Source organism: Lycorma delicatula, chromosome 12 (assembly GCF_047948215.1).
Source record: "Lycorma delicatula isolate Av1 chromosome 12, ASM4794821v1, whole genome shotgun sequence".
NCBI lineage: Eukaryota > Metazoa > Arthropoda > Insecta > Hemiptera > Fulgoridae > Lycorma > Lycorma delicatula.
The window spans coordinates 53,248,597-53,272,851 of record NC_134466.1 but is presented as its reverse complement, the minus strand read 5'-3'; the positions used below and the strand labels follow the sequence as shown (position 1 = coordinate 53,272,851).

Sequence of the window (24,255 nt, the reverse complement as noted above, 5' to 3'; positions counted from 1 at the left end):
TGTTGAAAATATAACCAAAGTCAATGACAAGATAAATTTAAACCTGCATATAAAACTAACAACCACATAGTAAAATATTTAAAAACAATAAAAATACTGATTTATACAATTTATATGATAAAGTGTAGTGGTTGTGAGGATATTTATCCCCACACTTGTTTTATTAATTGTTTGTTGTGAAGAGATGAAAAATGAGTTTCCACTACTGCAAGTTTTATATTTATAAAACAACCTGTGAATAAATTTCTTATATGCAAATGTAAAAATTATTTCTGAGTATATTTCTTGACAGTTGTGAGTCATGAATAAAACAAATGCTAGACTGCTTAACAACGAAGAGGTAATACACCACTCTAGTTGAGCTTCAATTGCTATAGACATTAAAAAAAAAAACAATCAGTGAAATGTTGTACAAAATTATTTTTGTTTTAATCTTTATTACCTGAAGTACAGTGGGGCCAGGATGTCACTGTACATCTAAAGTTAACAAAATATATGAGTTAGGATATTGTGTTTAGAACATATTTTTGTTCGTATTTTTGTTGGGGTCAGTTAACAACAGTTTTTTACATCACACCCTCCGAGTAAAAGACAGTTGTGCCAAAATGGCTAACATGAGTAGTTACAGCATCAAGGAGTGATTAGTGACAAGTGAATGGGTTGTTCATGGATGACAACACACAAATCAAACAATGAAGCTAATTAGTGATATATTTCGGCAACGCTTTAATAAGCAACCACCATGAACAGCAACAATGTTGACTTGGTAAAAACGTGTGTTTGAATTAGGCGGTATAAAAGATAGGTCGCAGACTGGATGAAAGTGAATGCAGTTAGAAACATGTACTGCTGTTGAAGTCTCAATTTAACAATTCTCAATGAAATAAACTTGTAAACGGTCAGCTGAACTCCATATACTGCAGACAACAGTGCAAGACCATATGGAAAAGGACTTGAAAGTTAGGCCATTACGTCCAATATTTATCAATGAACTGTCAGATGCAGACATGGAACGTTACACTGCATCCTGCCAGGCTTTATTGGAAAAATTCCCTGTTGCAGTGCACCATAAAAAGGTGCTTTTTACTGATGAATGTGCCATCTTATCGCAGTTCACATGCCAGAAATGTATTATTTTGGGTGAAAGAAAATCCTTAATATGCGACAGAGTTGGAAAGAAATCCACTGCACGTCACAATATTGGCTGAAATGACAACTCGTCATTTTTTTGGTCCTTATTTTTTTTGATGGCAGTGAATGCACAAACTTATTTAGAGATGTTGGAGGCATGATAAATACCACACAACTTCAAGAGAAGGATTTTGTGGAATGAGTATGGTTACAGCAGGATGGAGCACTTGCACATCTTGCTCCATTAGTCTACCACAAAGTCCTGGATCTTACCACACCAGACAATTCACTATGGAGAATTAAAACGTTATGCAATTCATTAACGACTTTTTTTTATTTGTTAGAAAAGTTGATGGAAAAATGGAAACATGTATACCAAATATTATGATTCTTCAATTTGATCTTGCAATATAAATTTTTCTTTTAAAAATATACATGGTGGAAATTGAAGGGGAAATTACCATTTTTTCATACAACATTTTGTTTTCTGCATCTGAATGAAATTATATCAACATCATTGTAAATTAAGAGTATACCATCAGTTTAAATTACAAAAGTGTAAATAAACAATATCAAAGAAAATCAGGTAAGAAATATAAATAACCATTAAAAAATAATTAATAAAAAACTAACATCAATTCGATAAGCTCTTTTTCATCCAGTGCTTTAGGCAGATCTCTTTTATTACCAAGAACTAATACTGGTATACCAGCTAGCTGCGGTTTATCCAATAAACTGTGCAATTCATTACGTGATGCTTCTAACTTATCGTGATCCGCTGCATCCACCATATATCTAAAAAAAAAAAAAAAATTAAAAGATATAACATAAAATAGTTTAAAATTATTTCAGAAAGAAACTATAAATACAAGTAAATCAGCATGCAATCAAGCACCACTAGGAATAAATTAAGTAACTGATAATTTTATATTTCCAACAAAAGAAAAAAATAATGAGATCCTAAATAACTTTGTACAGTTCTATTTGTACCAGGATGGCTAAACTATAAAGAAAAAAGGATATGAATAACTGGCCATGAAAGAAACGGTTGTTTCTTATGATCATATCACAATAAAGGGGTCACCACCATAGGATTATAATAATCTTTTTTTCATAGTCATTGTAAAACAGACCTTGAACAGGAAGTGGAGGTCTTTCAGCTCAAAGGGATAAAAGTACTTTTTTTGGGGGGGGCTATATAAACTCTATGTGAATCCTCCCTAAAGTAAAATTTCAATCTTTTATATTCAGAAGTACAGGTGAGAACAAATAATTTCTTTAAAAATAAAAATTAAGATGTTGATTTTAGGAATGTGCAGCTCAAAATTACCTGATAGTTTCAATCTTTGTACAAAACAGTTGTCTAGATGATTGAAAGATGCTACATGCGATTACAAATGGAACCAGGATCACAGCTAATACAATTCCCATAGCATTCTAAACATTCAAGTAATAAGTGATAAAGGTTGAAAAAAGGGTATGGGTAAAGAAATGAGATCATCAAACAACAGAAAGGATGCTTCATTGGTTAAAGTAATTTATTACTTGGATAATTTACAATTTTGGACCAAAAACCCTGTGAAGGCAAATTTTCTAAAACTTTAAAATCTTTAAAGTTTTAAAACATTAAAGTTTTAAATCTTTATTTTAAAAATCAGTTAATAAAACTAAAGTAATGGAAACAAATAACAAAGAGAACTTCGTGGTAAGAACAAGAGAAGGAAGAATAGGAAAAGTAAAAAATTACAGATTTTATTGACTATAGTGACAAACAACTGCAAGAGTGTAATGGAAATAAAAGGAAACAAAAGTGCACAAAATGCTTCGTTAGCAATGGCAAAGGAAGTCTTCAGCAAGTGAGGAAATTACTTTGTGATTAAAGCCTGGACTTAGAATTAAAAAAAAGGGCTAACTAAATGGTATATATTTATCCCATGCAAAAATTGGATGAACCTTTGCGCATATGTGTTGCGCAGTGTCTTTAGTATGGCCTTCAATCACGCCGTGTCACTTCGTTTAGTTCTGAATACGCAGCTAGCACGTAAACATGTCTACAACAATAGCATCTCCCGCCAAGTGTGAAGTGCATGCGGTAATTTGATTTCTTCGAATCGGTGTAATGCAGCTGAAATTTATCAACGAATAAGTAATGTGTACAGTGAAACTTCAATGAGTGACAGCAAAGTGCGACAATGGTGCAGGAACTTTAAAGCAGGACGTACAGATGTTCATGATGCAGGCGGTCAGGGAAAGAAGCGAGTGTCAACTGATGATCTCGTTGAGCGAGTGGATGAGGCAATTCGAGAAAATCATCGGTTCACAATTTCTGTATCGAGTGATTCGTTTCCTGAAATTTCAAGGTCAGCTCTACACCACTGTGAGTGAGAGACTTCAGTACCACAAACTGTGTGCGAGATGGGTTCCCAAGATGCCGTCCGACCATCACAAAACAATGAGAATGGACACCTCCCTAACGTTTCTCCAGCGCTACTATAATGAAGAAGGTTTCTTGAACAAAATTGTCACAGGGGACAAGACATGGGTCCATTTTGAAACTGAAGAAACAAAGAATCCAAATAGTGGATGCATTCTCATTCTCCCAGTAAACCAAAGAAGTTCAAGCGAACCTTCTCCAACAGAAAGTTATGGCTACTGTGTTCTGGGACCGGAATGGAGTTCTCTTGGTGGAATTCATGGAATGTGGCACGACCATCACTGCAGCCTCATACTGCGTGACTCTTCAACGTCTACGAAGGACAATTCAGAATAAGCGGAGAGGAATGTTGTCATCAGGCATTGTCTTTTTCCATGACAATGCTCGGCCGCACACTGCAGCTGTAACAAAGAAGCTCCTGCAGCGTTTTCGTTGGGAAGTGTTTGATCACCCACCATACAGCTCAGACTTGGCTCCATCTGATTTTCACCTCTTTGCTCACATGAAACGCTGGCTAGGAGAACAACATTTCGAGCTGTAGACCAGCGTAGAAACATGGCTGAAAACACAGGCGGCTCCGTTCTATGACAAGGGTATTGGAAAGTTGGTGCCACGCTACGACAAATGTCTACATTGGAGTGGCGACTATGTAGAGAAATAGCGTAACTATGTAAGTACTTGCTGCAAATAAAACATTTTTTATTTTCACAGTGGTTTTAATTTCGTGACGATCAGACCTTGAAAAAAAAATAACCCTCATATTTTATATAAAAGTGAAGCATGGATGATAAGGGACTGAATCGAAGCTTTTGTTATGGACATATGGAAAGGGATGAAGGAAGTCAGATGGAGAGATAAAAGAATGAGGAAGTAAGAGACAGATTTAAAGAAGAAAGAAAACTTATGCAGGAAGTATACAAAAGAAAAGGAAACTGGCTAGAAGTGGTGTAATCTTGACAAATCCATCAGAAGGGTCAGTAAAGGAGAAAGGAAACACGGAAGAAGGCTTGAGACAGAAATAGATGGAGACAACAGTAATGTCATGAATCCGACATCAAGCAGAACACCAAATGATGACTATCAGTTAAGTATTCAGGTTCTAATTTTTCTAAGTACCCTCCGAGTAGCAGCTATGCTGATTACCATTAATCTGTTAAATATGAATATTAAATCATCATATAGATAAATAGTCTGTATTGGACAGCATAACACAGATGGTTAACAGACTGCCCACCAGATGACATGACTGGGTGAACTAGTCATTTTACCATTAAGCAGTATTTTGATATTGTCATGGACACTATTCCTCTGTTCTAATCATGATTATAATCATTACAAGAACAAGGAATACAGCTGCTCTTAGAGACCCTGAGTTAAGAAAACTGCACTAGTTACCTGGACTCTTCCAGAATATCCTAAGAATAAAAAAGAAAACAGATGATAATTGTTTAACAATGTAATATGAGGTCTGCTCAGAAAATAACTGAACATATTTAATTACGCACCAATGGAGATATTTAGTGACATGTGGTTGGCACTATTGTGTTTCACATAAACTCCTCTGTAACCACATGTTCTTGGATTGTTGATATATCGTTTAGTTTTCTTGTTATTTGAGCACAACATGTTTAAGTGTTAGTAGCGATTTTTGTAATGTGTGATTTTTTTAGAGCAACGATACAATGTAAAATTTTGCACGAAACTGGGGAAAACTTTCACAGAAACGTTTCAACTTTTGATTACGGAGATGATGCTCTATGTTGTACGCAATGTAATGAATGGTTTTCATGATTTAAAAGCAGTCGTCAGACAATTGAAGATGACCATCGACCAGGAAAACTTCAAATGATGACACCCACATTCAAAAAATCAACGATCTGTGAGTAAAAATAGCAGATTGAATGTCAGAGAACTTGCACAAGAGGTTAGCATCACAACTGGATCATGGAATGACATTTTGACAGAAAAATTGAACATGTTTCAAGTTACACCAAAGTTTGTTTCTCATTTGATGACCAAATAGCAGAAAGAACATGGAGTGGACATTTGTCGGCAAATTCTTGAACAAACCAATGACGATGAAACATTCATGCAAAGGATCATAACAGGAGACAAAAGCTGAGTTTACAAAGGCAAAAGTTCAATATCACATTGGATTGGCAAAGGATCTCCACACTCCAAAAAAGCATATCCTGTCTAAATCCGATGTCAAAGTGAAGCTTTCTGTTTTTTTTCATTTTAATGGAAGTGTGCATTTTGAATTCTTGCCTCACAGTGAAACAGTGAACCATGCGTACTATCAAGGCATTTTACAACGGTTACGTGAAAAAATCCTCAAAATGAGACCAGAGTTTTGGCGAGACAACTCATGGTTCTTTCACCATGACAATGTGCTTGCACACTCAGCTTTGACAATGCATTCACTAGACCTAGCTCCTTGCAATTTTTTCTTATTTATGAAATTAAAATCGGTGATGAAAGGACGCTGTTTTGAGACTTTTGATGACATTAAAGCAAATTTATCATGGAGCTTAAAGGCTATTTCAAATGAGGCTATCCAGGTCTACTTGGCGAAGTGGAAACACTGCTGGTAAAAGTGTGTGAATGGGGGAGGGGAGTACTTTGAAGGGACAAGGATCAGTAATCTGTAAAATTAATAATGAAGATTAAATAAATAAAGTGTATAATAAAAACGTATTGTTACATTTTTTTTTGTGTTATTTATTTATAGATAACCAATAAGGAGTCAATCAATCTACATTTTTCAGGAAAAGAGACTTTATTGTTTAAGATTACTTTTCACATTTATATGTTAGAAGAAATTAACAAAAAATAAGAAGTTAAAAATTTAAATGTTTTAATTTTCATTAAGTTTACTTGTTTTATATTATTACCATCTAAAACTTGAAAAACCTAAATTCTTTAAAAATAATGTTGGTTAATTGCTTTTAAAAAAATACTATCAACATAGAAACATAATATGGAGGTACAGTTTAATAAAATGAATCAAACCACAATTCTGCTTGAAAAACATGTTATAATAAAAGATATTATCTCTACCGAACTATATAAAAATTAATACAAATATATATTAAAAATATTTAAATTTTTATCTTAATTTACTACTACTAAAAATAAATACTCCATTTTTTATTATTGTTTCAGTAATAATAATCTTGAAAATTTAATTAATGAAAGAAATTAAAAATGTAAAAGTTAAAAAATTCCAATGTAAAAATAATTTACTGAAAAACAGAATATAAGCAAGTAAATTTGAAACTAAACAGTATTGAGATATTTCTTTCAATTTAAAAAATATGATATTAAAAAAGGTGTCAATTTTATTTTACAAAAAATTTAAACAATATTTATAAAATTATTTTGTAAAATATTACAAAAAAAAAAAAAATGAATTTGTTAATAATATAAATTGGAAAATTTCATTCTTTTGAAACGTAAATATTTTTATTCGAATTCTGTATAATTGTCAATAATAAAATTAGAATTCAGTTTCATATCCAAGATCAAGATCAATACTTTAACAAACCTTCTACATCATCTGTAAAAGTTTGTCCTACTTTTGTTATCTCTAAAAATCTGAAAAAGTGTGCATCACTAGGAAGAATAAGTATCATTGATTCTAATAGATCTTTATTTCTTACTTTTGACAGAAGTTTGCCATTACACCACAGCTCAATCAATTTAATACTAGTTAGTTCAATCAATTTTTGTTGAACTCTTTTACAAATGTTTATTTTTTGAAATCTTCATTACTGGTCAGATCATTCTTAAAGAAAAAAAATATATATATATAAAACAGGGTTATGATTATCTATATTTATTTCATGGCTTCTCAACCGTTCACTTTCCAACCCATCGTATCTTTCTATTAACAACAGCTTGAAAAATGGAGATACCGATATAATTCTGATACATTCATTAATAACTTTTTCATTTTTTTACAGTTGTCTATCATAGTAATGTACTCTCTGTCATTTAACAGGAAATGTCTGATCAGGAGGATATATTTACTACTTCAATTCAGTCCCCTGCAAGAATCAAACCATAAGTGCAGTTCATTAACTAGAGCCTTAATATTTTTATTATTACCCTTATGTAAACATGATCCTATAATTTTTGAGTTTTTCATTCATCTAAATATGGCTGCCTTTGTACTACTATCATGAATATGCAAATTGTTTAAGCTTAACTGATGTTTATAATAAATCATGTTAGCAAGTCAGTTGAATCTTTTTTGCATAAAACTACTATTGTAAACTAAGAAAATTTTAAAAGTGATTTTATTGTTTATTTTTTTTTATTAATATGGTTATTTGAATTGAATACTATTGCTAAATGTTCAGAATTCTAAATACAATATCAAATTGATTTAATCTGAAATTTTTTACAATTTGAGTGTTTTTTTTTTTGTCTTCAGTCATTTCGGTATACCCCCTACATCCTACATTCCTAACAATCTGTTTTACATATTCCAAACGTTACCTGCCTGCACAATTTTTTCCTTCTACCTGTCCCTCCAATATTAAAGCGACTATTCCAGGGTTCCTTAATATGTGGCCTATAAGTCTGTCTCTTTTTATAACTACATTTTTCCAAATGCTTCTTTCTTCATCGATTTGCCGCAACACCTCTTCATTTGTCACTTTATCCACCTATTTGATTTTTAACATTCTCCTATAGCACCGCATTTCAAAAGCTTCTAATATTTCCTTTTAAGGTACTTCAATCATACAAGTTTCACTTCCATATAAAGCTAAGCTCCAAACATATACTTTCAAAAATATTTTCCTGATGTTTAAATTAATTTTTAATGTAATCAAATTATATTTCTGACTGAAGGCTCGTTTCGCTTGTATTATTTGGCATTTTATATTGCTCCTGCTTCGTCCATCTTTAGTAATTCTACTTCCCAAATAACAAAATTCTTCTACCTCCGTAATCTTTTCTCTTCCTATTTTTACATTCAGTGGTCCATCTTCGTTATTTCTACTACATTTCATTACTTTTATTTTATTTATTTTCATGTGGTAGTTCTTGAGTAGGACTTCATCCATACCTTTAATTGTTCCTTCTAAATCCTTTTTACTCTCAGCTAGAATTACTATATCATCAGAAAATTGTAGCATCTTTATTTTTTCACCTTGTACTGTTACTCTGGATCTAAATTGTTCTTTAACATCATTAACTGCTTGTTCTATGTAAAGATTAAAATGTAACGGGGATAGGGAACATCCTTATTGGACTCCCTTTCTTATTACGGCTTCTTTCTTATGTTCTTCAATTATTACTGTTGCTGTTTGGTTCCGGTAAATGTTAGCAATCGTTCTAGTGTTTAGTGTTATCTCCTCTGAGCGGAGTTTGAGTGTTAACTCCTTATTTCATATCTACATCCATTTACGACTAGGCAATTACAAATAAAACTTTTAATTAGTAATAACTTTATGATATTTAAATTAATTAATTTTTAAAATGACAAAACCGATCTGGACATATATTGCTGAAAATTATTATGTCTTCCTTTCAGTTCTCAAATAAGTTAAAAGGTTAAAAATAAAGCTCACAAATTAAGAATAATAAGACAAAACATTTTACATAACTTAAGGAATATGACTGATGTTTTCAGAACTAAGCTAAGAAAAATTGTGTGATATTCAAAGGTTACTTTTAACTGGCGGTTGAAATCTCATTTTAGCAGTGTAATTCGCTTATTGGAGTTCAATAAATATCATAATAGTTACCCTGAAACTAGGCTAGATTAAATGCTGAACTGAATTAAGACATACAGTCTGCTGTGAGAGAATATAATCTCAAAACAAAAGTAATCATAATAAGATTATAAAATTAGTAATTTAAATTTCTAAGAATACATGAGAATGGTATTTCATAAAGAGCTACCATGATTAAAGACATTACAGTCTAATGAACTCTTAGAAGTTTACAAAACGAAAATTAGCAAGATTTATTTATAAGTAATTTTTTTTTCAAATAAGGTCACCTCTTATGTTGAAGATAGAAGTTCCCAAAATTAACCTTTTTAATACCTGTGTCTAATTTAATATTTAAATTCCCTAACTTGGTTGGAGGAAACTGAATGATTTTGTTAGCTAAAATAGAGCGTATAAAATTTAAGCCATCAGAAACTACCAATCCATAATATAACATTTTCTATTAAGATTTTTAATGAACTTGGGTCAACAAAGCTAATAATACTGTTTGCTTGTAATGATTAATTATCATCAAAATTATATCAGATAAAAATAAATTACTCAAAAATTTACATGTTACACAAATTATACAGAATTATATATGTAATACGTATAAAATTCAGAAAATACAAGACAGACTCAAACTATACATACATTTTTATGTAAAACAATCAAGAAGATTAAGAATTACAAGAAAATAACAATATATAATAATTATATACAGTAAAAAAATAATTTATACACACACGATAGCGTTAACACCACGACAATATCGTTCCCACATTGATCTGAACCGAGGTTGACCACCGATATCCCATACCTTAATTGTGACGTTACCTTTTGTGATTTTTCTCATATTAAAACCAACTGTTGGAATCATATCTTGACTGAATTGGCCAGACTGAAAAAAAAAGATTTAATTGTACAATTACAAAATCAGTAAAACAACCACTCATCTTACAACACTGGTAGCGCCTTCATACTATTTTAGCGCAGCTTCAGTCAAATTGTAATTATAAATTATACTATAACTAACTGTTGATGATGCTGTAATACATTATTATTTTATTGTGTAATTCATAAAATTTATTTTTTCTGGCTAAAGATGGATCGTAACAGATGAAAGTGCTACCAAAATAATTATAATAGAATATAAGTCACAAAATTTAAATAAGTAAACAAAACTAGATATAAGCCTTAAAATTAAACAACTTACCACATACCAAATTTGTAGGATATCATGAGATATCATAAGAACTATTTGATTATTATCAACTAATTTAATACAAAAATATTATAATTGAAACGGGTTTTTCTACAACTATGAGGGTTGGTTGAAATGCAATGCACATTGGAACATAACAGGAAATGAGAATGTCACACAACGCAGCAGGTTCTATCTTGTGGTTTCCTTTCCCTACTATTAACATTCTCTCATTGATCAATGCCCTGGAATTTTCTGACAGTTGCCATTATTATGAAGTCAAGTAAGCCTCTATCAAATAATCTAGAACAATGGTCAGTGATGGAATTTTTAACACTGTAAAGATAGAACGTTAATGACATTTATTGTCATCTAAAGATACTGTTGTGGGCAATAAAATTTTGGGTACCAGAAGCTGGTAAGTGAATATTGAGGTTGAACCTCGCAGTAGTTGACCGGTTTCTGTAATGGATGAAAATATTCAAAACTCATTCTTTGGCATATCCAAAGAGACACATTATTGCATAACTGAACTGTTGTAAAATTTCTTCATAATGAGTCAAGTCATCAACCGGTTTCTGTGACTTATGAGAAGGACCAAAAGACAATGAATGAATTAATCCAAAATGACTGACATATACCATAATACATCACCATTCAGGTAGTCATATAAAAAAAAATGAGAAGGACAAATTACTGCATAACTGGGGTACAGTAAAATCTACTCACAACTGATACATGTGAAATCACAGAAAAGAACAAACAACAACAAAAGAAGGTTGTAAACAGTTTCTACATTATTGTGAAGAGAGAGCTTACTTCCTTTTAAATAATGTGATGGAGAAGAAAGCTGGGAGCATCACTATGACCCACCAGGTTGACCTAATGGTTAACGCGTCTTCCCAAATCAGCTGATTTGGAAGTCGAGAGTTACAGCGTTCAAGTCCTAGTAAAGCCAGATATTTTTACATGGATTTGAATAATAGATCGTGGATACCGGTGTTCTTTGGTAGTTGGGTTTCAATTAACCACACATCTCAGGAATGGTCGAACTGAGAATGTACAAGACTACACTTCATTTACACTCATACATATCATCCTCATTCATCCTCTGAAGAATTATCTAAACGGTAGTTACCGGAGGCTAAACAGGAAAAAGAAAAAGGGTGCATCACTATAATCCAGAAGAAAAACAACAAAGCATGAAATACCAGGAGTATGGTTCGCCACAATCAAAAAAGTTCAAAACTCAACTCTGCAAAAAAACATTTTCTTGTTAGTGTTCTGAGATTCCAAATACATGTACTTGGACTGACAACCTGGTTGGTATTGTACTGTAAATTATGAGAAGTGTGTAAAGATGTTAGGACCTCTTGGAGATAATGCTCACACACATCGTACGCAACCACCAAGGCTCTTGAGAAGTCATAATCTACACCCTTCATACTCATTATATTTGGTGCCTGGAATTTTTACATCTTTTCACAATTAAGAATACTCATTTCACCATGGATACTGAACAGAAGAACACACCATGAGGTCTTCAATCAAGGAAAGACAACCAGCATTCTTCACTGATGGAATAAGAACACTGTTTGGAAGGATGTATGACTGTCTTTTCATTTGTAAGTAATGAACAATTGCGGTTGCATTTCAACCAGCCCTCATACATATTTTAGCTTTGAATGCGTTAGCATTTTTCTTAATTAAAGTTGTCCAATTAATTATTTTCTCATTATCACTCATACTACAATCAAAAAGCACAGATGTCTATCTAGTGACGCTAAGTCCAGGGTGGATGGATTTCAGTTGCCATTTCATCAAGATTTTCACAACAAATGATGAATCCCAGCTTTAGAAAGTGAACAATGTTTACATATTAACAACACAATGACTTTTTTAAGTACCATTTATTCGTAGTTTTCTATTCACACGAATAATATTAAACTATAAATCTTGTAATCTAAATCTTGACCTTGGTGGATGATTTTACAAGTACTGTTCTAGAAATACTGAAAAAATCTATTCCAAATCTAAGATAGTGATATACCTTTTTTTTATTTGATCATTAGTGCACATAATCAAATCAATAACAATCAAAGGTTGCTCTTTTAATATTCAATCATTCTATTATTTTGAAACATTTCATACATCATAATATTTATTTTCATTTGCTGGATCAGTACTGTACATAACTACTAGCTGCATATAAACTTCAACCATTATCACATTTTTATATTCCAAAAGTTACAGTTCCAATGATAATACTAATTATTTTACTACTCTACATCTCATATAAAAATCACTACAGAGAGGTTGGGCAAATGACAGACTACAACAAAGCAACTGAGTGTGAATCTTCCCTAAAAGTTGCAATAACTTTTAGAAAAAAGAGAAATTCTTTTTCCTAATAGAAATTACTCAACAGATAATAGATGATACTTTAAAGATGGCTCTCATATACTTAATGAAATTTAGAAAGAACTTATCTATCTTACAATTGCCACATTTACAATTTCTTTCTGGTGGATGAAGGCAAGACGTGAATGGAAGCCAACACTTTACTGAAATGTTGCTTTCAGATCCACAGTATCCCCCCCATTCTTCCATTTACCAAGAATAATATTATTATATTCTATCCTAAAAATGTATTGAAATACATGAAATTTATCAGAAACAATAATTACTTAGATTAATTAAACCAATTTAAATTCTGTATCTCAATTGATTCTAAAGCTACAATGATTTAAATTTTATTCAGAATTGAAAAGATAATTAATTGTTAGGTTTACTTTAGATGCAAACTATATAAGGGCAGTAAAACTCCGTTCTATTTTAACTTTGCAATTATCAACTGGTTTACTGATTATAGACTTTACTTTTTCAATTTCTAGGATCCACACCTTGAGATATTCCAAGAGTTACAGAATCATTATGTTGTAAGTGGTTGCAGTTAATTGCTCAATCAGATGTTATTATTATTGCTGTTACAGATTTTATCTTAAATCAAATAAAGATGCTATTACTTTTAGCAGGCTTTGTTTTTGGTTTCCCATGTTAGAAATGTATTTTAGATTACGGATACAATAAACTATTGTTAAGCCAGTACGGTATCCTTGTTTGTGAAATGAGTGTACTTGTAGTGTTACATCCGTGGACTGTCAGATCATCAGGAGGTGTTGTTAATAAGAACCGAACAAAAAAAAAGAGGCTTATTTGTACAGTTGAAAATCAGCTGCATTGACATGAGCACGAAAGGATGATACAGTTTATATCAACAAAGAAGGTATTGGAAACCATTTCATTCCTCATTTTTTTCTAGTAAACCAGATACAGAACATGTTATTCTTGAAAGTGGCTATATCATTTTCAGCATTAACTTATGATTCACATCAGGTCACCTATACCCATGACAATTATAGTTGTGCCCATCCTAGATAATATTTTATCCCCACCCTTGTAATAGATCCTATATTATATTAATTTTTAGACTGGAAAGGTTAAATTAGGGATATTTGTAAAGTTGGAAACTTTGGATATTTTGAACTGATAAATACAAAATAAAAATTTACTGTAAGAATAGGAAACCTAACTTTATCCAAAAGGTATTTCTGTCTAGTTCAGTGTGTCACGCTACCTCTTGGGTAAGAATTATGTCACTTGAAAAGCTCACAAGCAGTTGCCGCACGGCAATGATAGTGGCTTCCTCATTAACTACCAGGTGAAGCCTGTGTGACAGCTGATCCAATCCTCACAGTACAGTAATGAACAAATTAATCCGAACAAAAGGAATCTTTGTTCTGTTGTAGGAAATTTTCATTCTGTGGCAGATTGCTTGGTGTTTGGTGTTTCAGGCTATGTTGTTAGTTCAAAAACAGACAGAATTAGTGGTTATTTTATAATTGATTGTCAATTAATTTTTGTTGACCTTGTGAGTTTCAGATATAAGTTTGTTATTGGTTTCTAGTTAATACAATGGATATAACCCCACGAAAGCGGTCAAAAATTGTTAACAAATGACTCAAAGACAGATTGCCAGCGAGTGTAGTGTGGGGTTAGGTATTGAAAATGAAATCGTGCAAAAGGTTTAGGAAAACCGGTTTCATCTCTCCAAAGAGAAAAGGAAAATGTGGATGGAAAAAGAAAATCATTCCTACACATGATTGATTACTAATAAAAACCCCTAACCTGAATCCCATTTAAAGTTTATGGGCCATGCATTAGACATTTAATTTGCTTAATATGGCAAAGTCTGTTCTATTGTTGACATAGCCAGATTAATGTTAACTTAACTTAAAAAAATCATATTTACATTATAAATTTAGTTTTAAGGAAAATAATGTTTAATGTTTGTAACTTTAGAGAAAAAAATGTTCATTGTAAAGGTTTCAATACACAGGAAATAGCAATCAAGTTATATACAGATAAATACATATCTAAACATAAGAGAAGTAATGTATGACTAGGGGGGATTTATTACAACAAAGATGGGGATAAAATATTATCTGGGATGGATAAATGTATGTATGAATGTGTATTGTCACCTGAGGAAGCTTAGAAAATTCTAAGTGCAACGTACTGAATTTAATTTATAAGTTTATGTAGATGATCCCAAGAGATTAATACAGATAATATTTTTAAGTAAAACTGTCTCATTATTACATAAATAAATAAAAAATATATATATATAGAATCTGAACAAAACTAAATAAATCAAAGGTTATCCATTTAATGAATAACAAAATGATATAAATAAATAAAAGTTAACCCTTGATAAAAGAAATACAAAACCTATTAACTAAATAATATTAATCAGTTAATACTAATGACATTTGTTATCTGGAGTGATTCATAACCCACATAAAATGTGTTAGCAAAGGAAGGATTATCACACTGTTTAAGTAAAATATTCTCCCTCATAAAACAGTACATCTTAGAACTAACAGAGGTATCTTTCAGTTTATTTGAAGAGCTGTAGAGTAGATTTACTGGGCTGCCAAGTAATAGCTGAAATAGAAGTAAAAAATTTCAGTATCAAAGAGAAGGAGCCTATTAACTAACAAAATTAAATACTGTAACTATATAAATTTGATGAACACTTAAAAGCAAGCAAAAGAATTTTCTTTTATCTATCATCACTGTCCATAACCTAAACCCAAGGATCTGAAAAGAAAAGTTCTGATATTCATCATAACTGAAAATATTCTGAAGTAATATATGGTTACAAAATATACATAAACACATGCTGACTAATATGTACTAAACAATTTCACATAAGTAAGTTGGCTAGATACATTTACGGTAAAATTTTACAAAAAAAAAAACTGTCTTCGAAGAGATATATATTATAAACCTCTACATGGAAAAATTTAACTTTATACCATATTAAAACTTGTTATTTTCTATGTAATATTAAGTTTCAATTTTCTTTAATGAAAATTTAAAAAAAATTAAAGCAAATTATGCATATAAAATGTATCCTGTTTTCCCAGTAATGTGGTTTCAGTGTTCTGTAATTTTTAAGGAATTACAAGCAAAATAGTATTTAACTACAAGAGGCAACTGAAATATAATGCACCCTAGAATGTAATGGAAAAACAAAATTTCACACAATGTGAAGATCTTGCCATCTTGTTGAATTTCATTTCCCTACTACTAACATTCCAAAACTCATTGAAATTCACTGTCATTGTCTAAAACCAGATTATGGTAATGAAGCTGTTGATGGGAAAAATACCGAGTAGATGGAAAATAAAATTTTGTGCATCACAAAAAATAAAGCAAATATTGACGATTAGGGTGAATTTTATAGTTTTCAACCAAATTTGTGACCAATAAGAAGTATTAAAAGAATGTAGATGAACTGATTCAAAATGACCAACACACAAATATGCATTGCAACTCAGAGTGGCATACTGAAAGAACAAAATAGGTCATTACTGAACAGCTTCTGAATTATTATTGTGATGGAGATGATTTCCTTTTCAATATTGTGTTGGGAGAAGAAACTCTTACTCGGATGTATAACTACGACCCACAATAAAATGGCTGAGCATAAAATATCAGCATTACAGTTGGCCAAAAAAATAAAAAAATTCAAAACGCAGTATTGTGGAATTCCAAACACTTGTATGCAATTGTCTACCTGAAAGTCAGGTTGATTGTAAATTCTATCCAATATATATAGAAGTTAAAACACCTTAGACGACATGTGTATAATGTTCGGCGATTCATGGAGCCCATAATTCAGCAACAAAGTAATTAGACCATACACATCGTGTACAAATGCTCGTGCTACTGTGAAGTTACTCCTTACCCTCCATATTTCCAAATTTGGCACCACTGCAATTTTGATTTCTTTCCACAATTAATGAGGAATATTTAGGATATTCATTTCGTAACATTTCAGCCACCCCTTGGATATTAAGAATAGTTTCATAGCGAAAACATATTTCTAACAACTTTTCCATTTAAGTGTTTTAACACTACTTCAGAATGTATATAGTTTCATTACTTCAATAATGAAAATTGGTATTAAAAAAAGGGTTATTAAAGAATTTTTATTAATGCTGGTAATTTTGAATATCTGTTAGAAGAAAATGTTTGCTTTAAATATCCCTAATGAAACAATAGTATGATTTGGTTAAAGATATGTAACTTATTCTAAACTTTTTATTTTTGGATAAATAGTTTAAAAGTGTAACAAATAAATAAAAGAAAAGAAACGCAACCTTAAATTTTTTTTTTGTCTTCAGTCATTTGACTGGTTTGATCAACTCTCCAAGATTCCCTATCTAGTGTCAGTTGTTTCATTTCGGTATAGCCCCTACATCCTACATCACTAACAATTTATTTTACATATTCCAAACATTGCCTCCCTGCACAATTTTTCCCTTCTACCTGTCCCTCCAATACCAAAGCAACTATTCCTGGATGCCTTAATATGTGGCTTATAAGTCTGTCTCTTCTTTTAACTATATTTTTCCAAATGCTTCTTTCTTCATCAATTTGGCGCAACACCTCTTCATTTGTCACTTTATCCATCCATCCGATTTTTAACATTCTCCTGTAGCACCACATTTCAGAAGCTTCTAATCTTTCCTTCTCAGGTATTCTGATTGTACAAGTTTCACTTCCATACAAAGCTACGCTCCAAACATATACTTTCAAAAATCTTTTCCTGATGTTTAAATTAATTTTTGATGTAAACAAATTATATTTCTGACAAAGGCACTTTTCGGCAGTGCTATTCTGCATTTTATATCGCTCCTGCTTTGTCCACCCTACCTTAGAATAAGTTATGATATAATTAAATACCTATTACTTAAATAATGTTTTCAATAACTATTAAGGAAGGGAAAACAACTTTTCCAAAATTCAGAATTAGATGAACCTATGAAGTAATTCTAACATTGGTGAAAAATCTACATACGCATACAATAGCATGATATACAACATTGATCATATCAGGGAAAAAGTTGAATTGGATTAAGATCAAATGTATGTTCGAGGATGTGTTACTATTATAATCATTAACAACCCTATACAGCTGTTGCTTCAGTTACAGACACAATAATAGTACTTATTAGATTACAGATGAATTTTTTTCTATGAATGCACATAACCCTCACAACACTATTGTTGTGCTTTAATGAGTTAATAACATCTGGTTGTATACAACTTGTATTATCCAGTTTTAATAATCTGAATGCTTTACTTTTCTTTCCAGAAGTTAACTTTACTATTATAGTAATTTTTATTAACTATGTCATGTTTGACCTTTTATTGAAAAAGTTCAAACAAGTATATTTACAGCAATTAAGTATGTCCTACAATTAAGTGACATTAATTCTTTTATAATTTCTTTTCACAAAACCGACCGCAACAGTATTAATTTTAATTCTGTAGATGAATCCAGTGTACAGAAATTAATTATTCCTAGATGTTTAACATATATTATTATAAAATGTACATATATGTAATTCTAAAAGTAGATTCCAGATGTTACACAAAGACAGGCCTCCACGGTATGAGTGGCAGTGTCTTGGCCTTTCATCTGGAGGTGCTGGATTCAAATCCCGATCAGGCATGGCATTTTCACACATGCTACTAATCATTCATCTCATCTAATGATGATCCCAGAGGTTAAACAAAAAAGAAAGGATGTTATAGAAAGGAAACTTTTCATGAAAACATAGGTGTTGATAACTGGTACAAATAAAATCTTAAATGACTGCATAATACTTATGCTTTTATCTTTTATATATTTACAACAGTGATAAGATGATTCATTACAACAATTACTTCTAGAAATCAAATAATAATTTGTGAAAATAATTAAATAATGAGTGAAGTCATAGTTAAGGATAAGGAATTCTTGAAATGGACTTTCAAAAAGTTGGATAAAATTAAAATAAAACTAACAAGACTTAAAATAAGGACTTGTAATTAAGACTTAAAATAATATTAGAATTTAAAATTAAAATGAGGGATCGTAATCTTAAAAGTTTTATCTACAAAAGATTTCATTAATCACATCATCATTAATTGTATATCTATTAGTCGTGATGCATAGTCCAAAAACATATTTCTTAATTTAACAACTGTAATTTGGTGACCAAATTAGTTAAATTTCAAACCTTCAATTTCATGGGTGCATTTAAGTTCTGGACTTGTTTATTTAATAGTCTTTAAAGCTTTATTAGATGATTTACTAATGAGGAATTTTTAATAGATCTTAAAAAAGACGTGCTTTTTTAGAGTTCTGATTCTGAACACTTTAACTAATTATAATTCTAAAATCTATTACCAAATTCTGAAATATCATCAGTGATTACAATGTTGTATAAAGGGTACAATGTTGCTTAATTCCTTTTGGGTAAAAAGTATAGGTACCATACAAGTTAAAAATGTTAATTAACCAAAGGAATCTGATATACTAACCTGACTTTTTCAGAATTCTTTCACTATCAAGACCCCAAAGATTTTTTTAAGGTAATCAACATGTGCAAAACTGAACAAACAAAAATTGTTAAATATTTTTATGAAAATCTGACAATCTGTTTTGAAAGATATTTATCCTCAACATTAAGTGGCTGCACTTAATTTAACCTAATTCTGAATTTTTATATTACACTGCAAGACATAGTATACTCAACAGCAAGCTTTCATTATGGTTTTTTTCATCTTTCAAGTTGAGAAAATTTGTATGGTGAAGTTGTTCCTACAAAATTAAAAATACATAATTTAATAAAAGTGTATTTTATAAATGTGATCAATGCAAATGTAAATATATATATCATAAGTTTTAACTAATAAAGCAAACTATTTCATTATGGAGCACCCATTATTTGAAATATAGTAATCAGACATTTCTTGTAGGATATGTTACCATGTACTTCATAAAACAAAATTAAAACCCTTGTCATTTTGTATCTATTAATTAAAATATCCATTACAATCACTGGTTCTTAGAAATTATCAATCAAGGACTACTTGGCCATTTCTTTAAATCTGTATATACACGAAGATTGGTCCAATTTTTTTTTGGAGTATATAAATTCTTGAAATAACTCGTGAAAACTGAATGACTTGAAATTTAGTTGAATCCCCACATTATAGCTGTTAAATTAAGTATGTTTCTGAACTAAGCATCATGGCTGGTGATAGAAATTTATTTTTGAAATAATTAATGAAACTTTTTGGAAATAAAACTTTTAAGATTATACGATCGCTGTTCTTAATTTTCAGTTTGAATATTATTTTATTTTTAAATTGTACATGTCATCTTATCTATTTGAAAATCAATGTCTAAGATCTATCTGACACTGACCATCTGGCATTTTTTTAAACTACTACTTAAAATAACTAACACCATTTATATTAATTAAATGCTAATTTATTATTACCATTATAATTTCATTTTTAAATAAAATAGGTATTGGTAACAAATAATTTTTTGTTAAAATTCACAGCCTGAATTCGCTAATAAATGCATTTTATAATTTTATCTGAAAGTGCTAAGGAAATCATATATACCAACACATATTACAGTTTTAAGAAAAACATTTATTTCTCCTTATTTTTTATAACTAATCATGCTTGTGAAACCTAAGTGAACCTTACCTAACTGTTTCTTTTTTTTTAAACCATATGCTCTATTTGTCTAAACATCGTTTACTAATGGAAATATTTATAGTAGTAATTAAACTTTATTATACAATAATTGTAATAGAGATTATAAGCTTTCTGTGTTACATGTTGTTAAAACTCTTATAAATAAACAGATAAGTTCATTTATATAAGGTGTTGATGACATCATAATAGAAGCATATGCACCCTGGTATACATTATTTTTGATAATTCATCTAATAATGACAATTAGCATGTTGACAGTATAAAGTGTGACTAATATCATGGAAGGAGTCACTTCACAGTTTATAATTAAAACATTTATGGTAAAATAAAAAATTACTTAATCAACATTAAAAACTGTTTCAATTGCTCTACTGAATGATGGTGAAACACAAGTCATCTTTCTTTTTTATTATTTTTTGACTGATTTGATGCACTTATACCCGTTGTGTTTTGTTTAAATCGAATTCAAGCAAGGGGAAAATGTGGACACAGAGTAATTTGAATAAGATAACGTTAATGGATTAATAAAAGAATATCATTTAAAAAATTGGGAAAGTACAACAAAAGATGAAAAATTATATCTAAATCCAAAATGATGTTTAAAAATTAATTTAACTGCATAAAATCTCTGAATAAAATTAAACACCAAACTACAATTTTCTACAAACACTAAAATATGCAAAACCTAATAAGCAACATTTTTTTGTTGCTTATGTTAACATGGTCTAACTTGAAATTATAAAAATGACTGTACAATTATAATATTATACAGTAAATTAGGAAATGTTACAAAAGAATTCATTATATCAGTTATTTAATTAGTTAAAATAAAAGATAACCTCCATAGAATAAAATACAATTATCAAAAGATAACCAAATCTTGGTATATTCTTTGTTTACAGTTCAAACTACCAATGAATGATACAGATAATCCACTTCTATCGACATTAAAACTCTAAAATATATAACATTAAATATGCCAAACAATATAGTTAATTTCATTTTCACTTTTCAAAGTAAGGTATTAAATATAATAATTCCCAGCCACAATATTTCGTGCTACAATAATTTTAAAAAATCCCATCAAGAAAATAAATAAAAGCCACGGTATGTTACGCATATCAGCAATAACCTAACATTACAATTAAAACATTGTGAAAAAGTTCCACCAATAAAATAATTTTTAAATTAATAAAACCTTTAAAAATTTTAAACCAGAATTAAAAATTACATAATTTTTGTAAATACATACTGCTATGACGTTAACGAATGTGGTTTTTCCTGAACACTGAAGGCCCACTAAAGTCAATTCCATTTCTTCCTTCCAAAATAAACTTTTGAACCAGTCTAAGATTCGATTTATTAACGCTAGCATATTGAAAGTCTTTTATATTTACAAAAATTAAAATATACGTGTTTTTAAGCTTACGGATTCTTATTTTTTTATTAATGACGCACGTCCACACACCCGACAACTCAATACAGCTGATTACACTTGTATGTGTGGTATGAAAGATAATAGACAACCAATGCTGCCAATCCAAATGATCAATTAATTAATTAGAAACATATAAAAAATTTTCCGTTATTTAAATATTTCACAAACATAAAAAATCCATGTGAATACACTTGTGATTAAAGTAATAATAATGATGAAGAAAAATAACTTCGGGTTGGTTCGTTTCATAAATCAATTCTCCTAAATATTAATACTACCACTTACTACGAGCTGTTCCATAAAACCTGAATGGTGTTCCGTGTGAAGGGCTTGTTTATAAAACGAGCAGGCAGTTTCAAATTTTCGGTTTTTTTGGTCATCAGCTATTTAATTTGTTTGATGAACTTATTTTTCTCCTTCCTATCAGATTAAAGCAATGAAACAATGTTTTCATTTCAAAATGTTTACTACAAAACATATGTTCAACTATATATTTCCTTCTCTTTCTTACTATACAGAATTAAAATGTTGAACAAGCAATTACTCTTTATTTTTATACTCTCTTCATTTCAAACATTACCAACCCAAAAAAAAGCCTTCAAATTTTCATATCATACTAGATTATAAAAATTTCCGTTTACTGGTTTTCTTATCAAATTTTTCTGTTTTAAATATTACATGCAACACTAATATTTATAAGAATTTCTTTCAAATAACAAGCTAAACCAAATTTTGTAATATACTTCAAAGGGCTTTATTATAAAATTTGGTTTGTTTTATCTTTGCAAAAGTTTGCTCTTTTAAATGAATGTCATAGACAAAACATGACAATTTTCTGTCCATTTCTTTCACCTTCTGTGCAGACATTCATTGATTTGTGCCCTGCTTCAGTATTTTCTTACATTCATTTTCATTTACATTCTGTTATATCTTCTAATTTTAAAATCATTTGTTGAATATTACATTTATTCTACTGATAGAGTTCATCCCATACTTTTAGCCGGCTTGTCTGCAGTAATGGAAGCAACAACCGCTCAATTCCCTGCCTCAAATCAGGTAGATTAATAGGTGGCAGAGGCACATACATGAGATCCTTTATTAAACCCCAAAGGAAAATATTACATAGGGGAAGGTCGGGGGACCTAGAGGGCCACCACAAACAAGCCCTGTCATCAGGTCCATGTTGACTGATCCAGAAGTAGGGGATAACATTCAACCAATCCCATACAAAGTTATGCTAATGATGAGGTACACTATTTTCTTGGAAAATAAAATTCAAGCCATACAAGGAGCATATCCAAAAAAAATCTCCTGTTATGCTTGCTTCAGGAAAAAATAACAGATTTCTCTACATTAATAGTGCTTGAAAGTAGTAGCATTTGTTAGTAGAATATATGCTATGATAAAAAAGGTTCTTTATTTATGTTAAGTGTTAAATGATTTTAACACTTTTTTCTTTGAAATTTATATTTTTATATGCTAGGTTACAGAGGAGCAGCACAGTGTAATGTCAGCAGTAATCTGTAGAGAAGCCAAGGCTCTGTACGCAGTGGGGTGTAAGTGTGAATGTGCTGGTAAATCCAGTCTTGAAAAAACTCAGGCTGACCACTCCTAAAACATGTGGTTAATTGAAATCCAACCACTAGACAACCCAGCAGGATGTTATTCATTCAATATCTTTACTGAAGTATACTACAAACAAATCTTTTTAAATTGTTAAGAGAATCTCATTCTTCTAGCTGTGAATACAAGTGCAAAGCTGTGGGAGTAACCTTTACAAACATTTAAGCCAACAAAGTTTAATATAAACCTAACTTGCTACTAAATAATTTACTTGCACACACAACCAATTTTTCTGAAAAAAAAAATGATATAAAGTTATTTTAAAATTCCAAATGATGGGATTTCAACCTCATTTCATGATAAAACTATTATTTCTATAAAAAATTATGAAAACATCTTTAATTTTGAAAAGACTGGGAAACAGTAGTTTAGTAGTTTCTTCATTTAGTTTGAAGAAATGCAATTTGATGAAAATTACATTGGATAAATATTACCACCACAAATATAATTTTAAGCAACTTTCATAGAGAACATTTTATAAACACAGCAGCCCCTGATTTGCAGACACCTTTTTTTTTAAATTAACTTAGTGATGATCCATTTAAAAGACTAGATAGGAATG

General features: G+C 30.5%; 1 protein-coding gene across 3 annotated transcripts in view; it reads right to left on the bottom strand.

Annotated features, from left to right (window-relative positions):
- The window catches only part of Arl8 (ADP-ribosylation factor-like protein 8), a 43,016-nt gene extending 20,880 nt beyond the window's left edge, over positions 1-22,136 (bottom strand). For all 3 annotated transcript variants that reach the window (XR_012758468.1, XM_075379751.1, XM_075379748.1), the window contains exons 1-3: positions 21,885-22,136; positions 10,038-10,192; positions 1,765-1,926 (exon numbers count right to left, since the gene is read on the bottom strand). Coding sequence is in view for 2 of the 3 variants with exons in the window: in XM_075379751.1 (XP_075235866.1) it covers positions 1,765-1,926; positions 10,038-10,192; positions 21,885-22,007 (440 nt within the window). In the remaining variant the exon portion in view is untranslated. The remainder of the gene's footprint in view (positions 1-1,764; positions 1,927-10,037; positions 10,193-21,884) is intronic.
- Positions 22,137-24,255: the final 2,119 nt, after the last annotated feature.